The sequence below is a fragment of the Papio anubis genome, chromosome 9 (assembly GCF_008728515.1).
Source record: "Papio anubis isolate 15944 chromosome 9, Panubis1.0, whole genome shotgun sequence".
NCBI classification, from domain to species: domain Eukaryota; kingdom Metazoa; phylum Chordata; class Mammalia; order Primates; family Cercopithecidae; genus Papio; species Papio anubis.
In genome coordinates, this window is record NC_044984.1 from 8,563,294 (window position 1) to 8,583,644 (window position 20,351).

At 34.4% G+C, this 20,351-nt stretch overlaps 1 protein-coding gene across 12 annotated transcripts in view; it reads left to right on the forward strand.

The window, feature by feature from the left end:
- Positions 1-695: 695 nt before the first annotated feature.
- KLRC1 (killer cell lectin like receptor C1) overlaps positions 696-20,351 on the forward strand; it is a 21,701-nt gene continuing 2,045 nt past the window's right edge. Inside the window, exons 1-9 of one of the 12 annotated variants that reach the window (XM_031650145.1) lie at positions 707-2,136; positions 2,385-2,507; positions 3,210-3,281; positions 5,311-5,528; positions 5,919-6,014; positions 6,520-6,573; positions 7,065-7,216; positions 8,810-8,910; positions 9,793-10,406. In XM_031650145.1, the coding sequence (XP_031506005.1) occupies positions 5,342-5,528; positions 5,919-6,014; positions 6,520-6,573; positions 7,065-7,216; positions 8,810-8,910; positions 9,793-9,949 (747 nt within the window). In that variant the 5' untranslated portion in view covers positions 707-2,136; positions 2,385-2,507; positions 3,210-3,281; positions 5,311-5,341 and the 3' untranslated portion in view covers positions 9,950-10,406. 12 annotated transcript variants of the gene reach the window in all.

Genomic DNA, 20,351 nt, shown 5'->3' on the forward strand with positions numbered 1-20,351 from the left:
CACATGTACTCCCTGTATCTAAAAATAAAAGTTGAAAGAAAAAAAAATTGGAAAAATTATCAAGGACAATTGACTGGCCAAAGATTTTTTGAGTAATACGCCACAAGCAGAGGAAACCAAAGCAAAGATGGACAAATGGGATCATGTTAAGCTAAAAAATAAACAAAACCCCCTACAAGATTCTCTTATCTTAGACTTTTGACAATGTGATTATATTGTGCTTCATAAGAGTGTTTTTTGGGCTGATCTTGCTTACGATTCATTGAGCTTCATGAATCTGGATTTCCATATCCTTCCCAAGTGAGGAAGGTTTCCAGACAGTATGTCTTTAAAGAAAAAATATTTTTGACCTTTTATCTCTCTCTTCTCCTTCTGAAGTTTCTATACTTTCTATACCATATTCTTGGTGGTGTCTCAAAGGTCTCTTATGCTTTATTTGCCACTTTTTATTCTTTTTTCTTTTTTTACTCTAATTTGTTAATTTTAAATGACTCTTTTTTGAGTTCACTAATTCTTTTGCATGTTTGAGTCAGGTATTGAAACTCTTTATTGACTTATTTCTTTCTTTCATTGTGTTCTTCAGCTCCAGAATTTTTGTTTGGTTGTTTTTAGTGGTTTATATTTCTTTATTAAATTCTTATTTTGTTCATGTATTTTTGTTTTAGAGTTTTCAGTACTCTCTTCTTTTGCATCTCACTGAGATTTTTAAAGATGATTGTTTTGAATTATCTTAAAGGAAACTTATAGATCTCCATTTATTTGAATCAGTTGCTAAAGCTTTATTCATTTCCTTTGGTGGTGTCATATATGTCTGATGCTTTGTTATTTGTTTATCCTTGTACTGGTGTCTGTGCACTTGAAAGAGCAGACATCTCTTTCAGTCTTTACAGACTGGTTTCGGTAGGTTAAGACCTTCTCCTATTAGGGTCCTGGGCTGATGAGATTGCCTTCAGTGTCATGGTTGAATGGGATTACAGCCAGATCACATGGTTGCTTATGGGTCCAGAGTGGGATCTTTGGTTCATGATCCTGTTACTAGGGCTTCTAGCAGGCTTGTATCCTCCTTAGTCCCTCAGAGGACCAAACTGGCTCTAGCATCATACTCTATAGGGCTGGGGAGGGAATGAGGGTCCACTTCAGGGTCTGTAGATGGTTGGTCTATTATTAGGTGTGTAGTTGAGGGAGAGTTTATCTATTTTTCTGGGAAGGCTGCTCATGGGTCTCTGAGTGGGTTCCTCAACCTGTGGAGAGGAGTTAGTGCTAAGTCACAAGGTTTCCTCGGAGTCTATAGCTGAAACCAGTGTCTTCATGTCTGTCTCTGGGGTCATGGATGAGTGTGTTTTCTGGCAGGTATCTGGGCAGGCAAACTTGCTTCAGACTGTAGTTAAGATGGGCTGGAGCTGGATCACAGGATTGTTTCAAGATCTGAAATAAAACTAAGGTCTGTACCTTTAGGGGCACTTATGATGTCTCTCTCCAGGTCCCTGTGTGGGCAAACTGCTCTCTAGCATAGCTGAGAAGGGTTGAACCCCCTTTTCTGGCCCATTTCAGGATGTGCTGTGAAACCTAGGTCAACGGTCTCCCAGTCGGGACATGGATGCACATGCCCTCCCTCTGTATCCCTGAGCTGGCAAGACTGCTCACAGCCCACAGCTGAGAAGGATGAGAGTCATGATTCAAGGCAGTTTCAGAAACTACCATGGAACTGAAGTCAGCAAGCCTGTACTGCTGACAAAGATGAGTGAGTCTCACAGCAATTTCCTGTGATTAACTCAGGCCACAGTTGAGAGGAGTTTCAGTGGAGATTCAGGGCCATTTTAGTATCTTCTAGAGGACAGAGGTCAGCAAGCATGCCTCAGGGGAACAGATGTATATGTCTCCCAGGAAGTCTCTGTGGGTGAAAGACTGATCTCAAAAGTTGTGGCTGAGAGTAGCTAAAGCCAAGTTAGAGGGCTGTTTCAGGGTCTACATTGAGACTACAGTTGATATGCCTACCTCCTGAGACACTAGTGTTTGAGTCTCCTCCTGGGCCCCTGGACAAATGGTTTTGGCAGCGCGACGAAGTCCTAATGCGGCTGAAGGCAAGTCCACAGGAGGATGGGTCTCTTTTCAGGTCTGGAGATGGAATCACTGTTGGTAAGTCTGCCACTTGGATGCAAATCTATTCTCTAAAACAACCCTCCTAGGTCTTGGGTTCCACTGGCATCTTACAAACTCCTACTTGAATTCCAAAACTCCCTCAAAGGGAGTTTCCTCCACTTTTGTCTGTGGATAGCTGAAAAATTATTGTTGCTATGGGGGCATATGTGTGGGGGACCACCTATTCTGCCAATTTGCTGACTTTCCTCCTAGTGAGATTTTAAAATTACTTTTTCTCCACACAGAGTTTGACTTCAGTTTTTGTCATTTACAACGAAATATTTCCATCGAAGTTGAGATAATTTGTTATGGTGGAGAATGGATAAATGAAGAATGTGATGAATAGATATTTAATATTTCAATCTCTGGTATGCTAATATATTTCAAAATTGATTAATATTTTACCTTTCCAAGATACATTTATTTTCATCAACGGTAATCTGAAGATTAAATAATCTATTTTTAAAAAATTAAATGCAAAAATTTAAGAACTAAGTTAATAACATAACTTTGGCAGTGATGGTTTTTGTGTCAGCTACAGTCAACTGAGTAATTACTGCAGTAATTTTTCAGAATAATTAAGGAAAAAATCAGTAGCTATCAGTTGATAATGTTACTATGAGTTTTAGAATGTTTTCTATTATAATGGAAGTGACATAATAAAATAATATAAAGAAAAGAAGTATGCAATGTTAAGATTTAGCAATCTAGTCTAAAAGGCACTCTTAACAAGGTGAGGGTTGGCAATGTTTGTGATCAAAACAGAAAAAAAAATTCTCATAGGCGCTTGAAAAATGGACCAACTAAATGACCCACTTTCAAAGTCAACCTTGTACTTTTAACAGACCAGAGTATCCTATATTTTGGAGGTGTGTGATGAGATTAAACTGATTTCACAATAGCCCATGTGTAGAATTTCCTGTTCAAACCTTAGTAACACGTTGATGAGAAATCTACTTTTTCCACTCTTGACTCACTCTGAGCCTTCACAGGGCAGTCTGCAAAGATTGTAGGCATTGTTTGTTCTTATCCTGAATTTATGCCTTTAAATTTCACCTTTTATTACCCAGCTATAGCAGGCCTTTTTGTGAGACTAACCTGGCCTCTCCACTAAAGGATGTGTGACTTTCTGGGGACAGAAGGTATGTGTTGCTACTCTCCAACTCTCTACTAGCCTACCTCATTTAGTGGGTGATTACAAGTGCTCAATATGGTACAAAGGAGGTATAATTAATATACAGTAAAATCAAAGTAGAATATTGCTGTCTTCATTTGAATAACTCAGGGTAAAAACCATATGAAATATGTTGAAGGATTTCTTAAAGTTTTCAAATTCTTGTTTGTGGAAACCTAGTGGGTTTGTTGATCAATATAATTTAAGTGAAACCTATTAACATCACAATAATGAGCAATTAATTTTGTATTTTGTAATCAGTACATCATGTATCTTTGAATAATAATTTATATTTAGCTTAGCCATTAAAGATTATTAAAATAAATGAATCAATTGATGAAAGCCAAATACAGTTCCTCAGACATGTAGATTAAATAAAAGCAGTTTTTATTTTTAATAAAAATCACAATAAGGTAGAGTACATAAAATGCTAAAGGTAATACAAAACAATCAAAATACTTTTTTAAAGTTTATCAAAATATTGCAAAAAAAGATGTAGCACACGGATATAGGAGACTTATCTGAAGATTCATTTTCCATTCTTTAACTGACACGAATCAGAAACAGTAACATAACAATTGTGACTAAAATAATAATTAAAATAGCTAATGCTTATTGAGAACTTTAAGTGCCAGGTTGAGTGGTAAATGTTTTACATGCAACGTTTTATATGTTCTTATTCCCATCTTAGATTAACAAACTGGGTTATTAAACATAGAATAACTTTTTAAAGGTCACACATTGTAAGTGTCAAAGCTAGAATTCATTCTAGATCTCACTGACTCCAGAGCCCATTGACTAAATGATTTAATTACATTATCTGAAATTTTACAAGTACTTATACAACAAAAGTGGCCTTTACTCACCTTGACAACTGTAAAATCTTTCTATAAGTTTAAATGAAATGTGCTTTAACATGAATTACCTATACTTTTATTTATCATTTTTTGGTTCATAATTTAGCCAGGAAATAAATTACCAATTACTTATTAAATTACCAATACTTCTATAAGTATTAACAATTTATATGGTGTTCCTAATACTATTTAGGTTATTCATAAGTTAACAGTGTCACATAGCATTTTCTGACATGTACAAATATTCACATTTGTAATCATTTTTAATGATTTAAATAATTTTTAATAATTTCTTAGAACATTTCAACCATTAAGAAAAGACCATTTAATTACCCCTATTGATTTTCATTAATGTATATAAATTACTAAATAAAAGTAATTTAGTGCAAGAAATTTATATATATGTGTGTGTGTGTATATATCTCAACTTCACTATTACTCATGTGCAGACCACATCGTCTTAACCATTACTGGATTTCAAAATTAACATAAAAAATGAGTGCAGAACTTTTTCTAATACATTTTAATTTTTAATACAGGTAAAGCATCAGACTTTAAGAAATATATTTTTATTCCTGAACTTCTTTATTCCTTAGTAATTTATTGCTTCTTATTGGCCCAGCAATAATATTTTGTCAAACGTAGAAATTTCTCTCTTTTTTTTTTTTGAGTCAGAGTCTCACTCTGTCGCCCAGGCTGGAGTGCAGTGGCACGATCTCGGCTCACTGCAACCTCTGCCGCCCGTGTTCAAGCGATTCTCCTGCCTCAGCCTCCTGAGAGTTGGGACTACAGGCGCCTGACATCGTGTCCGGCTAATTTTTGTATTTTTAGTAGAGACGGGGTTTCACCGTGTTAGCCAGGATGGTATGGATCACCTGACCTTGTAATCGGCACGCCTCGGCTTCCCAAAGTGCTGGGATTACAGGCATGAGCCACCGCGCCCGACCCAAAAATCTTTTTTTTAAAACAAATATTTTACCATAAGAAACTTGTTTAGGCTTGAAGAAAATTAGAGAAAGAACTTTAGATTCTTTAATGCAAAATGAGCTCCAATACTCGTTCTCCACCTCACCCTTTTAACTGCACTAGGGAATATTGTATATAAACCATTTATTAACTTCTTAACTACGGTTATTGTAGAGTACAGTCCCTGACATCACACACTGCAGAGATGGATAACCAAGGAGTAATCTACTCAGACTTGAATCTGCCCCCAAACCAAAAGAGGCAGCAGCAAAAACCTAAGGGCAATTCAAGATCCACTTTAGTAACTGAACAGGAAATAACCTATGCGGAATTAAACCTTCAAAAAACTTCTCAGGATTTTCAAGGGAATGACAAAACCAATCACTGCAAAGGTAAAGCATTTAAAAGATCCTCACTATAACTGTCTAGGATGTGCAGCTTGGGGTACAGGGATGTGGGGAAAGAGCCGGGAGTGCTCACATATTTTCTATTTGCAAAGATCAGAATTTCAAGTTGAGATATGCTATTTCAATATAAAATATGAAGACTGATTTAACTCATTGTTGAAATGTGTAGTCTTCGTCAAAGAATTCATGGAGCATTATTTTTACTGAAAATGCAATGGTATATTATTCTGAGAAAAAGATTACAATGGGAGATGAGGGTTTGGGGTCCAAGTTTCTCCGTATGATTCCTGTGCATTCAGGTTCTTTTGTTTTTGAATCTTCTAAACAACTATGTCCACCTCTCCTTTCGCACTGTTCCCATTTCACTCCCTGCAGATTTACCCTCAGCTCCAGAGAAGCTCATTGCTGGGATACTGGGAATCATCTGTCTTGTCTTAATGGCCTCTGTGGTAACAATAGTTGTTATTCCCTGTAAGTCTATTTTAGAAGATTACAAGGGGAATTTTCATGTTAATGATTGAATGTGCCTCTATACATTTCATATTTTCAGGGAATAGAATTCTCATTGTAATGTATATCTTTGGACTGAATGTGGAATGGTCATTCAGAATTTGTCAAAGAATAAATGAAAGAATAATTGTTGAAAGTATTCGCTTCTGATGCAATTGCATGTATATATTTTGATTTCATAACTCAAAAATATGTTCTAGGAGTCTGAAAAACCTTACTGAGAAATAGAAATTAATTTTTGAAAGTAGTTAAATCAAGAATTATAAGAACTATATGAGATGGTGAAATTTGGTTCTTTAGATCTATGAAATACTTTTCCAAAAAACTATTATTACTTTATCAAATTTTTCTTAAAATCATTTTTATTCGATATTATTCTAACACAAAAAAATTCAAACAAAAACTTAAAATTATTATGATTGATTTCGGTGCTAATTTTTTACAAAGATTACTTTAATTTTTCTAGCTACATTAACACAGAAGCACAACAATTCTTCCCTGAATACAAGAACTCAGAAAGGTATATAATAATTTTTAAAGTTTTAATATTGTACAGTTTATTTTTTCTTGATCTTAGGCTGTACAAAAAAAAATTTGGGGTGAAAAATTATAAAATTTGGCAATAAATGTTCAGCATTCCCTTGTCATCAATAAAAACAACTATGCTTTGTTTTTATCTGTTGTGTTCAAATTCTTATTGCTATGAGATACAAGTTATTTATTGCTCCTTAAAAATCAGATTAGTTCATTGATTTTCAAGACATGTATAGAGTAGATTTTTGTTTGCTGGTTTGCTTTATATGGGAACACAATTAAGAGATGAGAGGTTGACCTTTTATTGCGCATATGTATATAAGTGACTGGGTATTTTAAAACTACATATTTACCAGCCTCTGAAGATGCATAGATATATTGCATGCATAAAGGTTTATACCTTTGCAAATATGTAAAAAAAATTTTCATTTTTAAAAATTCATATTGGTCTAGACAGTAATTCATATCTTTATTTAGCACGTCACTGTGGCCATTGTCGTAAGGAGTGGATTACATATTCCAACAGTTGTTATTATATTGGTAAGGAGAAAAGAACTTGGGCAGAGAGTTTGCTGGCCTGTACTTTGAAGAACTCCAGTCTGCTTTCTATAGATAATGAAGAAGAAATGGTAAGATGTCAATGTTATAAGCACTTTATGAAAAGCTTATTTCGGTCAATAATATATTTGTAGAAATCATCCATATGTGTGGGTATATATATTTAGCTTATGTTTTTAGTAGGGAGTAGTTTATATGTTTTCAAGTTTATGTAATAGTTAATTGATTGACTTAATAATGTTTAAAAATTCATATACTGCTAACGTGCTTTTGATTATTTTCAGTTTTTGCTTTTCATGGAAAACCATGCTTCTATAAATGCTTTGAATGCACAATAAATGTTGCTATCTAATTTTATCGGGCATTATATGATCTGGTCGTGCAGATTGGTCACAAAGTGAATGAACTCCTGTGATACAAGTCGGATCATGAAATAATAGTTTCCGGCTCTAGCAATTCCACCCCTGTGTGTACCCTCATCACTTATCCTGACTCCTCTCCAAAACACTGTCTTGACTTTTAATGTTTTAAATAACATTTGCCTGTTTTTGAATTTATATAAAGGGAATCATACAGTGTAAATTTCATGTCTGTGTTTTTCACTCCTATCTGATATTTGTGCAATTCCTCCATATTATTGCAGTTATCTGTCATTTGTTACTGTTCACTGCTGTACTATATACAAAGAACACTAAGAATCCATTGAGTCTTTGTCTCTGGATGGGGAAGTGGGTCTCATGCCCTCAAGAACAAAGAGGACCCTGGGTGGTGCACTGGTAGTCATGGGGTCGCTTTGCTGATCCTCCTCACCCACATCCACCCTGGTGTCTCTTGGAATGAGAAGCAAGCACTTCCTCTGGCTGTATTGATAGCAGGTCTCCTGGTAGCTCATCCTCGCCAGTGGTACCAGCCTCGCCTGGTGGTGTGGAGGGGACTCCCCATCATTACCCTCCTCCTGTTGCCAGGTTGGGTGCAGGGAAACAGCAGGCCTAGGTCACCTTCTTCTGTCGGGTGGGGGACTTCACATGCTCGCTCGGCCACTTTGTTGATCCCTGATGCTAGGGTCCCAGACGATGTCATCTATCTCTTTCCACCTTTCAGAGTTCTCCATTGCTTTTGTCTTTCATTAATCACAGTTGCTTTTAGCCGGGAGTACCAGAGAGAGACGAGTCTACACCACCTGGTCAGGACCACTGTTATTCCACCAAAACTAAATCAGTTAAAAGTGAGGGCTTATCTAATTAAAGAATGGTGTGGTGCCCAGAAAACTCAATCTGTAGCTTCTATGTCATTTATTTCCAAATAACAACCTCTCATTTCTCTTCTAAATCTCCAACTCTGGGAAATATAGTACAAAAATTGATTGATTTCATCACAGTATCTGGAGGAATGAATGCACAGTATCAGGAAACTTATTTAAATCTTTCCTGTGTTTTTTCAGTCAATTGTGGTCACTATTATAATGCAAGAATTAAAAGGTCCTTATTAACATGAGAATAAGAATGAAAGTGCTAAGTATAAATGTTGAAGAGTTCATTTATATCAAAATTATAAACATATATGAAAGTTTTTGGCACTGCAAATAGTAGTTTTCAACTTTAATATATTGTTTTTAAATATTGTCATAATTATTATTTAAGTAAAAATTCTTCCTTTTCTTTTAGAAATTTCTGACCGCCATTTCACCTTCCTCGTGGATTGGTGTGTTTCGTGACAGCAGTCATCATCCATGGGTGACAATAAACGGTTTGACTTTCAAACATGAGTAAGTTGTTTTGTACAGTGCTATATAAAAATATCTATATAAGTGAGAAATTCAGAAGAACAATATGAATAAATGTATGTGGAATCATTGACATGAAGAAAGATGTGGAAAGTTAGTGAAATGTTGACATAAATATTTTACAATAGACTATAGTAGTCCATAATGTCTACCCACTCATTAGTCAGCTAGTAACCTTCTTGGTTATCAGATGGACCAGGGGTGTCCAATCTTTGGCTTCTGTGGTCCATATTGAAAGAAGAAGAATAGTCTTGGCCCACACATAAAATACACTAACACTAATGATAGCTGATGAGCTAAAAATGTATATATATATATCTCAGAATGTTTTCAGAAAGTTTACATATTTGTGTTGGGCCACATTCAAAGCTGTCCTGGGTCACGTGCGGCCCATGGGCAGCAAGTTGGACAAGCTTGAGACGGACTATCAGGGAATTGCAGAGCTTGTTTTTGTTAAAAAGCCACACTAACATTTTTCCTTAAGAATATCCTCAGAGCACAATGGTAGTGCTGTTGGCATATTGCTATAATTTTTATTAGTAGTAGTTATTGTTGTCAATCTTTTATTGTGCCTAATTTAGAAATTAAACTTTATCATAGTTACGAATGTGTAGAGAAAACATAATCTCTCTATAGGTTCTGTACTATCTGCTGTTTCAGGCATCCACTGGGGTTGAAACATATCCCCCGTGGATGAAGGGGAACCACGCTATTGAGTGTTCAGAATAATGACTCTTACTAATATTATGAAAAATTTAATTGCCCTTTTCCATAAAGTTCTTTCTTACAGTACATGGAAAATGTTTTTGTCTCATGAATCATTTGCCTAAAATGTAACAGAATATGGATTTCTTTCCATTACAGGATAAAAGAGTCAGATAATGCTGAACATAACTGTGCAATGCTACATGCGTGGACTTTTCAGACCAGTGTGGATCTTCAAAAATATATCATTGTAAGCATAAGCTTTAGAAGTGGCGTTTGCAGTTGCAGTGCATCAGATAAATTTTATATTTCTTAAAATAGAAATAATATTATGATTGCATAAATCTTAAAATGAATTATGTTATTTGCTCTAATAAGAAAATTCTAAATCAATTATTGAAGTAGGATACACACAATTACTAAAGTACAGATATCCTAGCATTTGTGTCGGGCTCGTTTTGCGCAACATGATATATGTGGTATTCAGCCTTTCTAAAAGTTGCATGTTATATGAGTCAGTTTCTATGAAGTATCAAGAACAGTCAAACCCATGGAGACAGAAAGTAGAATAGTGGTTGCCAATGCCTAAGGGAGGTGGAAATAGGAGATGACCACTAATTGATAGAAAGTTTCTTCGTGTCGTGATGAAAACTTTCTAAATTTCAGTAGTGGTGATGGTTGTAACTCTGTGAATATACTAAACATCATTGATTTTTAATCATTTTAAGTGGATGAAATTTATGCTTTGTACATGACACTTCAATAAAGCTATCAGGAAAAAAAAAGCATCTGGGATTGTTTGTGACTGCATTTATTCTCTAATTTTCAAAGATGAGCTTCTTTATAATATTGACTTTTCTAATCAACATAAAGTGTTACTTTCAATGTACTGTGTTATCTTTAATATATATTGTATTTTGTATTTTTGGGGATTGAAGTCATACAGAATTGTAGGTATTTTACATTCATGCTTTTGTTAATGGCATCCTGATTCCAAAATTCCCTTTAATAATTTTTGTTGTTATAAATAGAAATACAATTGATGTCTGCATTTTGATTTTATATCTACTTATTCCACTGATTTTATATATTTAAATCTATTATGTCAACTATTGTTTTTTTCTGGGTGTTCTATATAAAGAACATTTTATCTGCAAATCATCACACTTTTATTTTTTTTAATCCATGTGCTATAACTTAGTTTTATTTTCATTTATTTTCACTGGCTAGGGTTTTATACCCATAGTTGAATAGAAAGTGCAATCAAAGTTCTGTGTGTATCATGTGTATCGTTTCCTGGTTTTGGCAAAAAATACTTAAACATGTTATTCATATTTACAAAGCTTGCTGGTTTTTTTCATCCTATCTTTCTCATACTGAAGCAGTTTTATAATATTCCTATTTTCTAATAGATTTTATCAATTGTTGTAACATTTTTATTTGTATCAGTTGGAATCATATATGTTTTCTTTATATAACGTTTTTATAGACTACTTTTATTGTTTCAAATGTTAAACCAGCTTTTGTTTCTGAAATAAATCCAGGACGATCGTTGTATATTTCCCTCATAAAATATCAGTGCTGGCTGGGCGCGGTGGCTCACGTCTGGAATCCCAGCACTTTGGGAGGCTCAGGTGGGCGGATCACGAGCTCAGGAGATCGAGACCATCCTGGTCAACATGCTGAAACCCCATCTGTACTAAAAATACAAAAATTAGCTGGACATGGTGGTGCACACCTATAGGTACCTATAGGCTGAGGCAGGAGAATCACTTTAAACCGGGGGTCCGAGGTTGCAGTGAGCCGAGCGCCCACAACTGCACTCCAACCTGGCGACAGAGGGAGTCTCTGTCTCAAAAAAAAAAAAAAAAAGTGGATATATATTTTATGTAGGGTAAGATTTATTTCTTCATCCATGTTCACAAGGATATTTGACCATGTTTTTGTTCATAGCTATAAACTTGAAAGGTTTTGGTATCAAGGCTATCTTGGGAAGAATTTCTGTTTTTCTGTAACCTGAAAGCATTTGGTGAGAGTACTGCTTTATTTTTAAATGTTATAATTCACTAGTAATGTCATCTGAGTTTGTAGACTATTTTTGTAGGAAAGTTTATGTCTAAACTGAATTTCTTTGATACATATGGGATGTACTCAGAATTCTATTTGAGGTGCTGCATTTGGTAAAGAGTATGAATTTTCTATTTCATACAGACATTAAAATGTAATGAAAATATAGTTTTATTGCCTCTAAATAACTTTAAATACCACTATGGTATTTCCATGTTAAATAAGCCAGTTGTGGTGGCTGAAGCCTATAGTCCCAGCACTTTGGGAGGCATCACAGTGCCCGGCCCTTATCAATTTTTAAAAATGTTAAATTTGTTATTTTTGTGGATACATTAGTAGGCATATATTTTTAGTAGTCTCATCAAATTTTAAAAGCATTTTCATTGAAAATACCTTTGGCCTTGCTGTTCTCTCTATTGTAACATTCTTTATCGTGGCTTTTTACTGTTTATTCATTTTTTTCTTATATATCACTTGTATTTAATTTCAGCTTTTCTATTTGTATTTTAGTGCATTCCAGTTAATTTAATTTTTAGGTCATCTTTTGTAATATATATACATTGAGGACAATCGGTTTTTACAAGAAAGAGTTCTGTTCTATTTTCCTTATAATTCATATAAAAATTGTGACCATTCATTTTGAAAATTTCTTTCACCCATATGTTATTTAGGCATGTATTACTGAATCTAAAACCATGTAAGGTTGGCAGATTTTTTTTATTGACTTCTATCGTAGGTAAACTGTAGTTAGAACATTTTCTGTGAAGCTGGAAATATTCTTCATCTTTGTGTACAAAGATGTGGCTAGTGTGCTGAGAAACTTGTTTTACATGGTATTTATTTTATATTAATTAAAGTTGAACTAGAATATCTATTTTTTAACTGTTCACTGGCCAAGCTTGGCTAGTGGTACTACAGTGAAATCGTAGTCCTATATCTTTTACTAATATGCTTAGAGTTATGAGATTATAGTGTATTTGGGAAAAATACGTGAAATTACATATGTGAGTATGCTACATATGTGTGAGTGTGTGCCTATGAGTGCTAACTACTTGTCTAGTTCTAATCTTTCTATAGGCTCCCTGGCCTGTTTATGTGTTAAGCACTGAGAGAAAAGTGTTTAAAATCTCGTTTATGATTGTTTACTTATTCACTTTCTTCAATCATATGTTGAACTTGTATCATTAGGTACATGCAATGATAAAAATGTATATTACTAGTGGTTTAGAAAGTTAATCTAACATTATGAAGCATGCTTCTTCAATTCCAGTAAAGGGCTTGCCTTATATTAAGACAGCACATTAACTGTAATAGTGTTCTACCAGTTTGTGAGATATGGTATATGTTTTTAAATATTTTATCTTCATCTTTTCTTTTTTAAATATTTCAATTTTAATTTCAGTGAGTACATAGTAGGTGTATATGTTTCTTGGGCACATGAGCTGCTTTGAGACAAACATGCAATGCATAATAATGTCATCATGTAAAAATGGTGTTTCCATCTCCCTAAGGATTTATCCTTTATGTTACAATCTAATTATACTCTTTAGTGATTTTAAAATGTACAATTAAATTCTTATCGACTGTAGTGACCCTGTTGTGCTATCAAACACTAGGTCTTATTCATCTTTTCTAAATATTTTTATAGCCATTAATTAAGCATTTTTACCTCCATACTACTGTCCTTCCACTATCCTTCTCAATCTTTGATAACCATCCTTCTCTCTCTCTCCATGAGTTCAATTATTGTGATGTTTAAATCCCACAAGTAAGTGAGAGCATGTGATGATTGTCTTTCTGTGACTGGCTTATTTTACTGAACATAATGACCCCTGGTTCCATTCATGTTGTAGCAGATGACAGGGTCTCATTCTTTTTATGACTGAATATTACTCCATTGTTTATATATGCCACATTTTCTTTCTCCATTCATGTGTTAATGGGCACTCATGTAGCTTCCAGATCTTGGCTATTGTGAACAGTGCTGCAGCAAACATGGGATTACAGCTATCCCTGAGATATACTGATTTTCTTTCTTTTGGGTATATACCTGGGAGTGGGATTGCCGGATCACATGGTAGCTCTACTTTTATATTCATTTTTCTTTATGCTTACATGAAAGGAATGTCTCATAAAGACAACAAACAGTTATTACTGAATATATGCATTCTTTGATTTTACATTCAAATACTTTACACTTAATATAATGATGAATATCTAAAATATTATCCTTATGTATTTTAATTGTATGGAAATACGTAAGCACAGGTATTAATTATAACTTAATTTTTATTACATTCTGATTGAACACTACCAAGTGTTTAAATTCTGTTGTTCCCTTATGTTTTCATAATAGACATTTTCATTTTTACTTTCCACATAGAAACTTGTTAATTTAATACAACTTACAGCAAACCTGCTGGCACTTTGATCTTGGGCCTCCCTGCTCTCTGAACTGTGAGTAATATATCTGTATGGTTAATACATTGCTTGGTTTGTGATATTTTATTCTACCAGTACAAAGTAAGATTACTCTCTATTTCATTTACCAATTAGCCTGTATCTGCTCCCCAAATTCTAATATAAATACTTATTTCAGTGTTGGAAACTTTATCATTAATACACTGTTCAATATCCAATTAAGTATATCCATGTAATTCCTTTACTTTAAGTCTTCTTTTTGAATATCCAAATTTTCATTGGGAATCTGTGTTTAATCTATTGAAGATATTTAAATTTTATTTTATTTAGAGTTTGTAATAACTAATTCACTCTAATTTTTTAAATTCATTGAAAATTATTTTATTTCATGTTACATTAAAAGTATATTTTCACTTGTTATTGACTTCCAACTTACCCATAACTCATAGGAAACCAGATATTGTCATTATTTGCAATAGTCATAGTAATACATATGTACATTCGGTGTTAGGGTTCTCCAGAGGGACAGAACTAATAGGATACACGTATATATGAAGGGAAGTTTATTAGGGAGAATTGGCTCACATAATCACAAGACAAAGTCCCACAATAGGCCATCTGCAAGCTGGGGAAGAAAGAAGCCAGTAGTGGCTCAGTCCGAGTCAAAAGCCTCAAAAGCAGAGAAGCCAAAAGTTCAGCCTTCAGTCTGTGGTCGAAGTCCCAGGAGCCCCTGTAAAACCACTGGGGTAAGTACAAGAGTCCAAAGGCTGAAGAGCCTGGAGTCTGATGTCCAAAGGCAGGAGGAACAGAAGCGAAGCATCCAGCATGGGAGAAAAATGAAAGTCAGAAGACTCAGCAAGCCAGCTTACCCCACCTTCTTCTAGCTGCTTTGTTCTACTCGCCTGGCAGCCATTGGATGGTGTCCACCCACATTGAGGATGAGTCATCTTTGCACAGTCCAATGACTCACATGTCAATCTCCTCTGCCAACACCGTCGCAGATACAGTCAGAAACAACACTTACCAGCTATCTAGGCTTCCTTCCATCCAGTCCAGTTGACACCTAATATTAATCACTGTAAGCTCTGTGTGTGTGTGTGTATTTGCATCATATAAACATATATATACACACATCAAATAGAGTAAATTCTACTCCACTTCTTCTCTATTTTTTTGTTTTTATATATTTATTGTGCCTTTGTATAAGCATAAACTTCATTCACGTTAAATGCTCAAACAGTAGAAACCTGTATTATTTCGATTAACAAAGGACATGATATATAGTCACGTGCCACAAAATGATGTTTTGGTCAATGACAGACCAAATAATAAATTATATATTATATATCGCTACTATAGTAGATAGATAGTGGTCCCACTAGATTATTACAGAGCTGAAAAATTCCTATGACTTAGTGATGTCATAGCAATAGTTGCAGTACGGTGTATTATTCACATGTCTGTGGTGATGCTGATGTAAACAAATTACTGTGCTGCCAGTGGAATAATGTGTATCACACACAAATACATGCACTACATAATATTTGATAATGATGATACATGACAATATTATTGGTTTATGTATTTGCTGTAGTATACTTTTAATTATTGCTTTAGAGTGTACTCCTTCTACTTCTACAAAAACAATTACCTGAAAATCAACCTTGGGCAGGTCCTGCAGGAGGAATTCCAGAAGAAGGCCTTGTTACCACAGGAGAGGATGGCTGCACATGTGTTATTGCCCCTCAACCTTCCAGTGGGGCAAGATGTGGAGGGGATGACAGTGATACTGATCTTGCTGACACTGTGTAGGCTTAGGCTAATGCGTGTGTTTGTGTCTTAGTTTTTTTAAAAGAAAGGTTAAAAAGAAAAAAAATTAAAATGAAAAATAGAAAAAAGCTTGTAGAATAAGAATATAAAGAAAATAGATTTTAAGACTGTGCAATTTGTGTTTTTAAATATAGGGTATTTAAAAAGAGGCAGAAGGTTTCTATAAAATAAAAAATTTAGAAACCAACAAAGTTGCAGTAAACTAAAGTTAATTTATTATTAGCAAAAGATAAAACTGCTGCATAACTATAGTGTACCCTAGTGTAGAGTTTATGAATCCTGCAGTAGTGTGCTGTAATATCCTAGGCCTTGACTTTCACTTGCTACTTACTCACTGGCTCACCTTGGGAAAATGCCATTTCCACAGGTTTCATTCATAGTAAAATATACCTATAAAAGGATGCCATTTTAACCTTTTTTAAACCATACTTTACTGTTTTTTTATGTTTATATATGATTAGATAAAAATTACCATTCCCTTCACTGCTTACATTATTCACTACAATAACATGTTGTATGGGTTCGTATCCTTGGAGCAATAGGCTATCCCATATAACATAGGTGTGTAGTAGCTGTACCATCTAGGTTTGTGTATTTACACTCTATGATGTTGACTCAGGGATGAAATTGCCTAAAGGCACATTCCTGGGAACTATCCCTGTCATTAAGCAAACAATAACAGTATAACACTATTTAATGGAAAACTCCAAGTGGATGTTTGTAGCAATGGTAGACATCAGCACTTCAAACTTAAACAGAAAACATTAGTGAATGATACGTTATGTGGCATCCTTAGTGAATGATTTTATTGTTTTAATTCCATAATGTGACTAACAGAAAAAATTAACCTAGTTTATGAAATATAATAAAATGTAAATATAAATAAATTTACTTATAATAGAAATAGATACAATATAAACACAAGTATATATGCATACAGCATTAATTTATTTTATGAAAATATATTACCATATATTTTACAGAAAAACATCTATGCCTAGCCAACATTAGCCATTCTGATGGAAGGGCAAATAGTAATTCTGATTGCAAAGAAATAAATATGGATTTAAACCCAACATTTTAGATTTTAGATAATGACTGGACACGGTGGCTCATGCCTGTAATCCCAGCACTTTGGGAGGCCGAGGCAGATGGATAACAAGGTCAGGAGATTGAGACCATCCTCGCTAACAGGATGAAACCTCGTCTCTACAAAAATACAAAAAAAATTAGCTGGGCATGGTGGTGTGTGTCTGTAATCCCAGCCACTCAGGAGGCTGAGGCAGGAGAATCACTTGAGCCCAGGAGGCAGAGGTCGCAGTGAGCCGAGATGCAGCACTGCACTCCAGCCTGGGCAATAGAATCATGCATAAACATTCCCCCTTTTCTTGACAGAAAATGATGAAAGATTTTTATTTAATACGACGAGATAATTTATAGTATTTTTGCTGATGTTTGTATACCATTTATTTCTTTAAATTTTTGTTTATTTATTTTTGAGACAAGGTCTGGCTCTGTCACCTAGGCTGCAGTGCAATGCCACTAACTCAGTTCACTGCAGCCTCGACCTCCAGGGCGCAAGCGATCCTCCCACCTCAGCCTCCAGAGCAGCTGGGACTACAAGCAAACACCAGCATCCTCGGCTAATTTTTGTATTTGTTTTGAGGAGATGGGGTTTCATCCTATGTATCATGCTGGCCTCGAACTCCCGAGTTCAAGTGATTCTGGATGCTGGGATCACTGACATGAGCTACCGCGCCCCGGCGCTCATGTTCCATTTTACTTATGTTTTAAAAATCTCTGTTTTCTGGCCTCCCCATTTTAAGTAGTTGAAGTCTTAAAAATTGCTTTTACCTCCCTACATAGTTTAACTTAAGCTTTAATCATTTACAACAAATATTTCTATTAAAATGCAGACAATAAGTCATTATTAGAGAGGGAATCAGTGAAAAATATAGTGAGTAGTTTTTTATTATTTCAGCCTCTGGCATACAGATATAGCTCAGTATTGTTTAATATTTTATTCTTTCAAGAGACATTTATTTTAATCAGAGGAATCTGGTTAGCTTACATAAGAAAAACGAATGAGGGAATTTTAAGAACTACGGCGAAGAAATCAAGAAGATAAGTTGGAGAATTGATGTCAGTTATGATTAAGTTGACAATGTAGCATTTTCTCAAAACAGTGACAAGTACATTAAATTCTTATTGGTAAGATTATTAAATTTTTTTATTATGATAGCGATATTATAGGGGTATATGATAAAGAAGTATATAATGTCAAGTTTTAGGTACCTTGTCTAAATGTAGAAAGTAAATATCTAAGATACTTTTAAAAAGTTACAAGATTTTGGTGTTTGTGACTGAGAAGGAAACAATCAACTCCATGGGTCAAATCTCTGCTCTCCCCCGACCCTGTCAACCATTAAAATAATTTCTAAGAGGCACTGAAAACGGACAAACTAAATGCCACCCTAGCCACCCAAAGTCTCCTATATTCTAAAGTGTGTGATGAGATACACTGATTCAAAATAGCCCTAGGGTGAGAATTTCCTGTTCAAATCTGAAGTGACACATTGGCGAGGAATCTACTTTTTCCACTCTTGCCTCACTCTGACCCTTCAAAGGGCAGTCTGTGAAGATCACAGATAAGGTTTGTGTCTTTAAGAGGTAACCTGACCTCCCCACTGAAGGGCGTGTGGCTTTCTGGTGACAGAAGGTATGTGTTGCTACTCTCCCTGTTTCTCTACTTGCTCCTCTGATTTAGTAGAAGTTTGTAAATACTGGCTGTGATGCACCTGAGGTAAAGTTTATATAGACTAAATTCAAGGTAGAACTCTCTTCATGTGAATAATTCAAGGTGAAAAATGAGCCAAAATATAAAATATGTTTGAGGATTTCTTAGAATATCCACATTATTGCCTGTGGAGAATCACTCAAGTAGATGCACACATAATAATAGGTTTGTCAATCAATGTAATTCAGAGTGAAACCCATAACCATCATGACAACGAACAATTCATTTTGGATTCTGTCATCATTACTGGTTTAACTGTTTTTTACATTTAGACCAAGCTTTAAAAATAAATTTTTGAAATGGATACATCAAATTATGAATGTCAAACATTAATTCTCAATCTCATACCTGGATTTAATGAAAGCAGTTTTAATTTTTAATAAAAGCAAGGATGAAATCATTTCCATAAAATGCAAATCTGACCTGCATTATAAACAATTGGAAGACCTGAAACAATTGAATCAAATATTGCAAAACAGATGCACCACACTGACATGAGATGCCTAATTAATGAGTTGTTTTACACACTCTAATGCCAATCAGAAATAATAAAATGGCAGTTGTTTTAAAAATAGTTAAAATGTCTATTATATGTTTTGTGCTAATATGTGCCAGTTTGTGTGTTTAGTTTTTTACATACATTATACCTTATAAATTATTTTTCACACTGTAGATTAGTAAACTAGGTTAATAGACACTAAGTAATTTACTAAAGGTCACATGCTATAACTTGCAAAGCTAGAATTAACTGTAGTCTCACTGACTAGAGCTCATTGACTAGATTATTAAATTACATTACCTGAACTATTACAATTACTTATACAACCAAAGCAACCCTCACTGACTTCTACAACCATAGGAGCTTTCTGAAAGTTTGATTGGACACTGTTCTTCCAAAAATGGCCCACACGTTTATTTATCATTTTAGGTTTTCTTATTTTAATTATTAAGTCAATTACCAATTTCTTGTGTAAAAGAAGCAATTCAAAATATGTTTTGTTTTCAGTAGTATTTAGTTTATGCATACAGTAATGTAATGTTTTACAAGATATAAGATGTATTTTTAAAATTTTAATGGTTTTTCTGATTTCCTAATTTAGAAATTTAGTATAAGAAGTTACTCTATATGCTAGCAAATTATTTTATCTTATGGCACGCCATCCTTAACCATCAATGAATCCTAAAACTATAATAAAATTCGTGTATTACTAAATACAGTATTTTAATTGTTAACACGTGCAGTCTATTGGTGTTGTGTTTTTGAAGAATCTAACCTTAATTTAATACAAATTTTTTTTCATGAATTTCTTAGTTCTCACAAGTTTAATGTTTTTATAGTTCCCACTAGTAATATTATGTCAAATACAGAATACATCTAAAAAATTACCAATTATATCATGAGATTTTTGTTTAAAGCTTTAAGAAATTAGTACCAGCATTTTACATTGGTCAACAGCAAAGTAAACGTTACTGCTCAGCTCCAACACATGCAGTTTGCCTATACCAGGGATCCTGTCAAAATATACACCACTCATAGCTTCTTAAATGCAGTTATGATAGAGCACAGTCCCTGACATCACACAGCTGCAGAGATGAATAAACA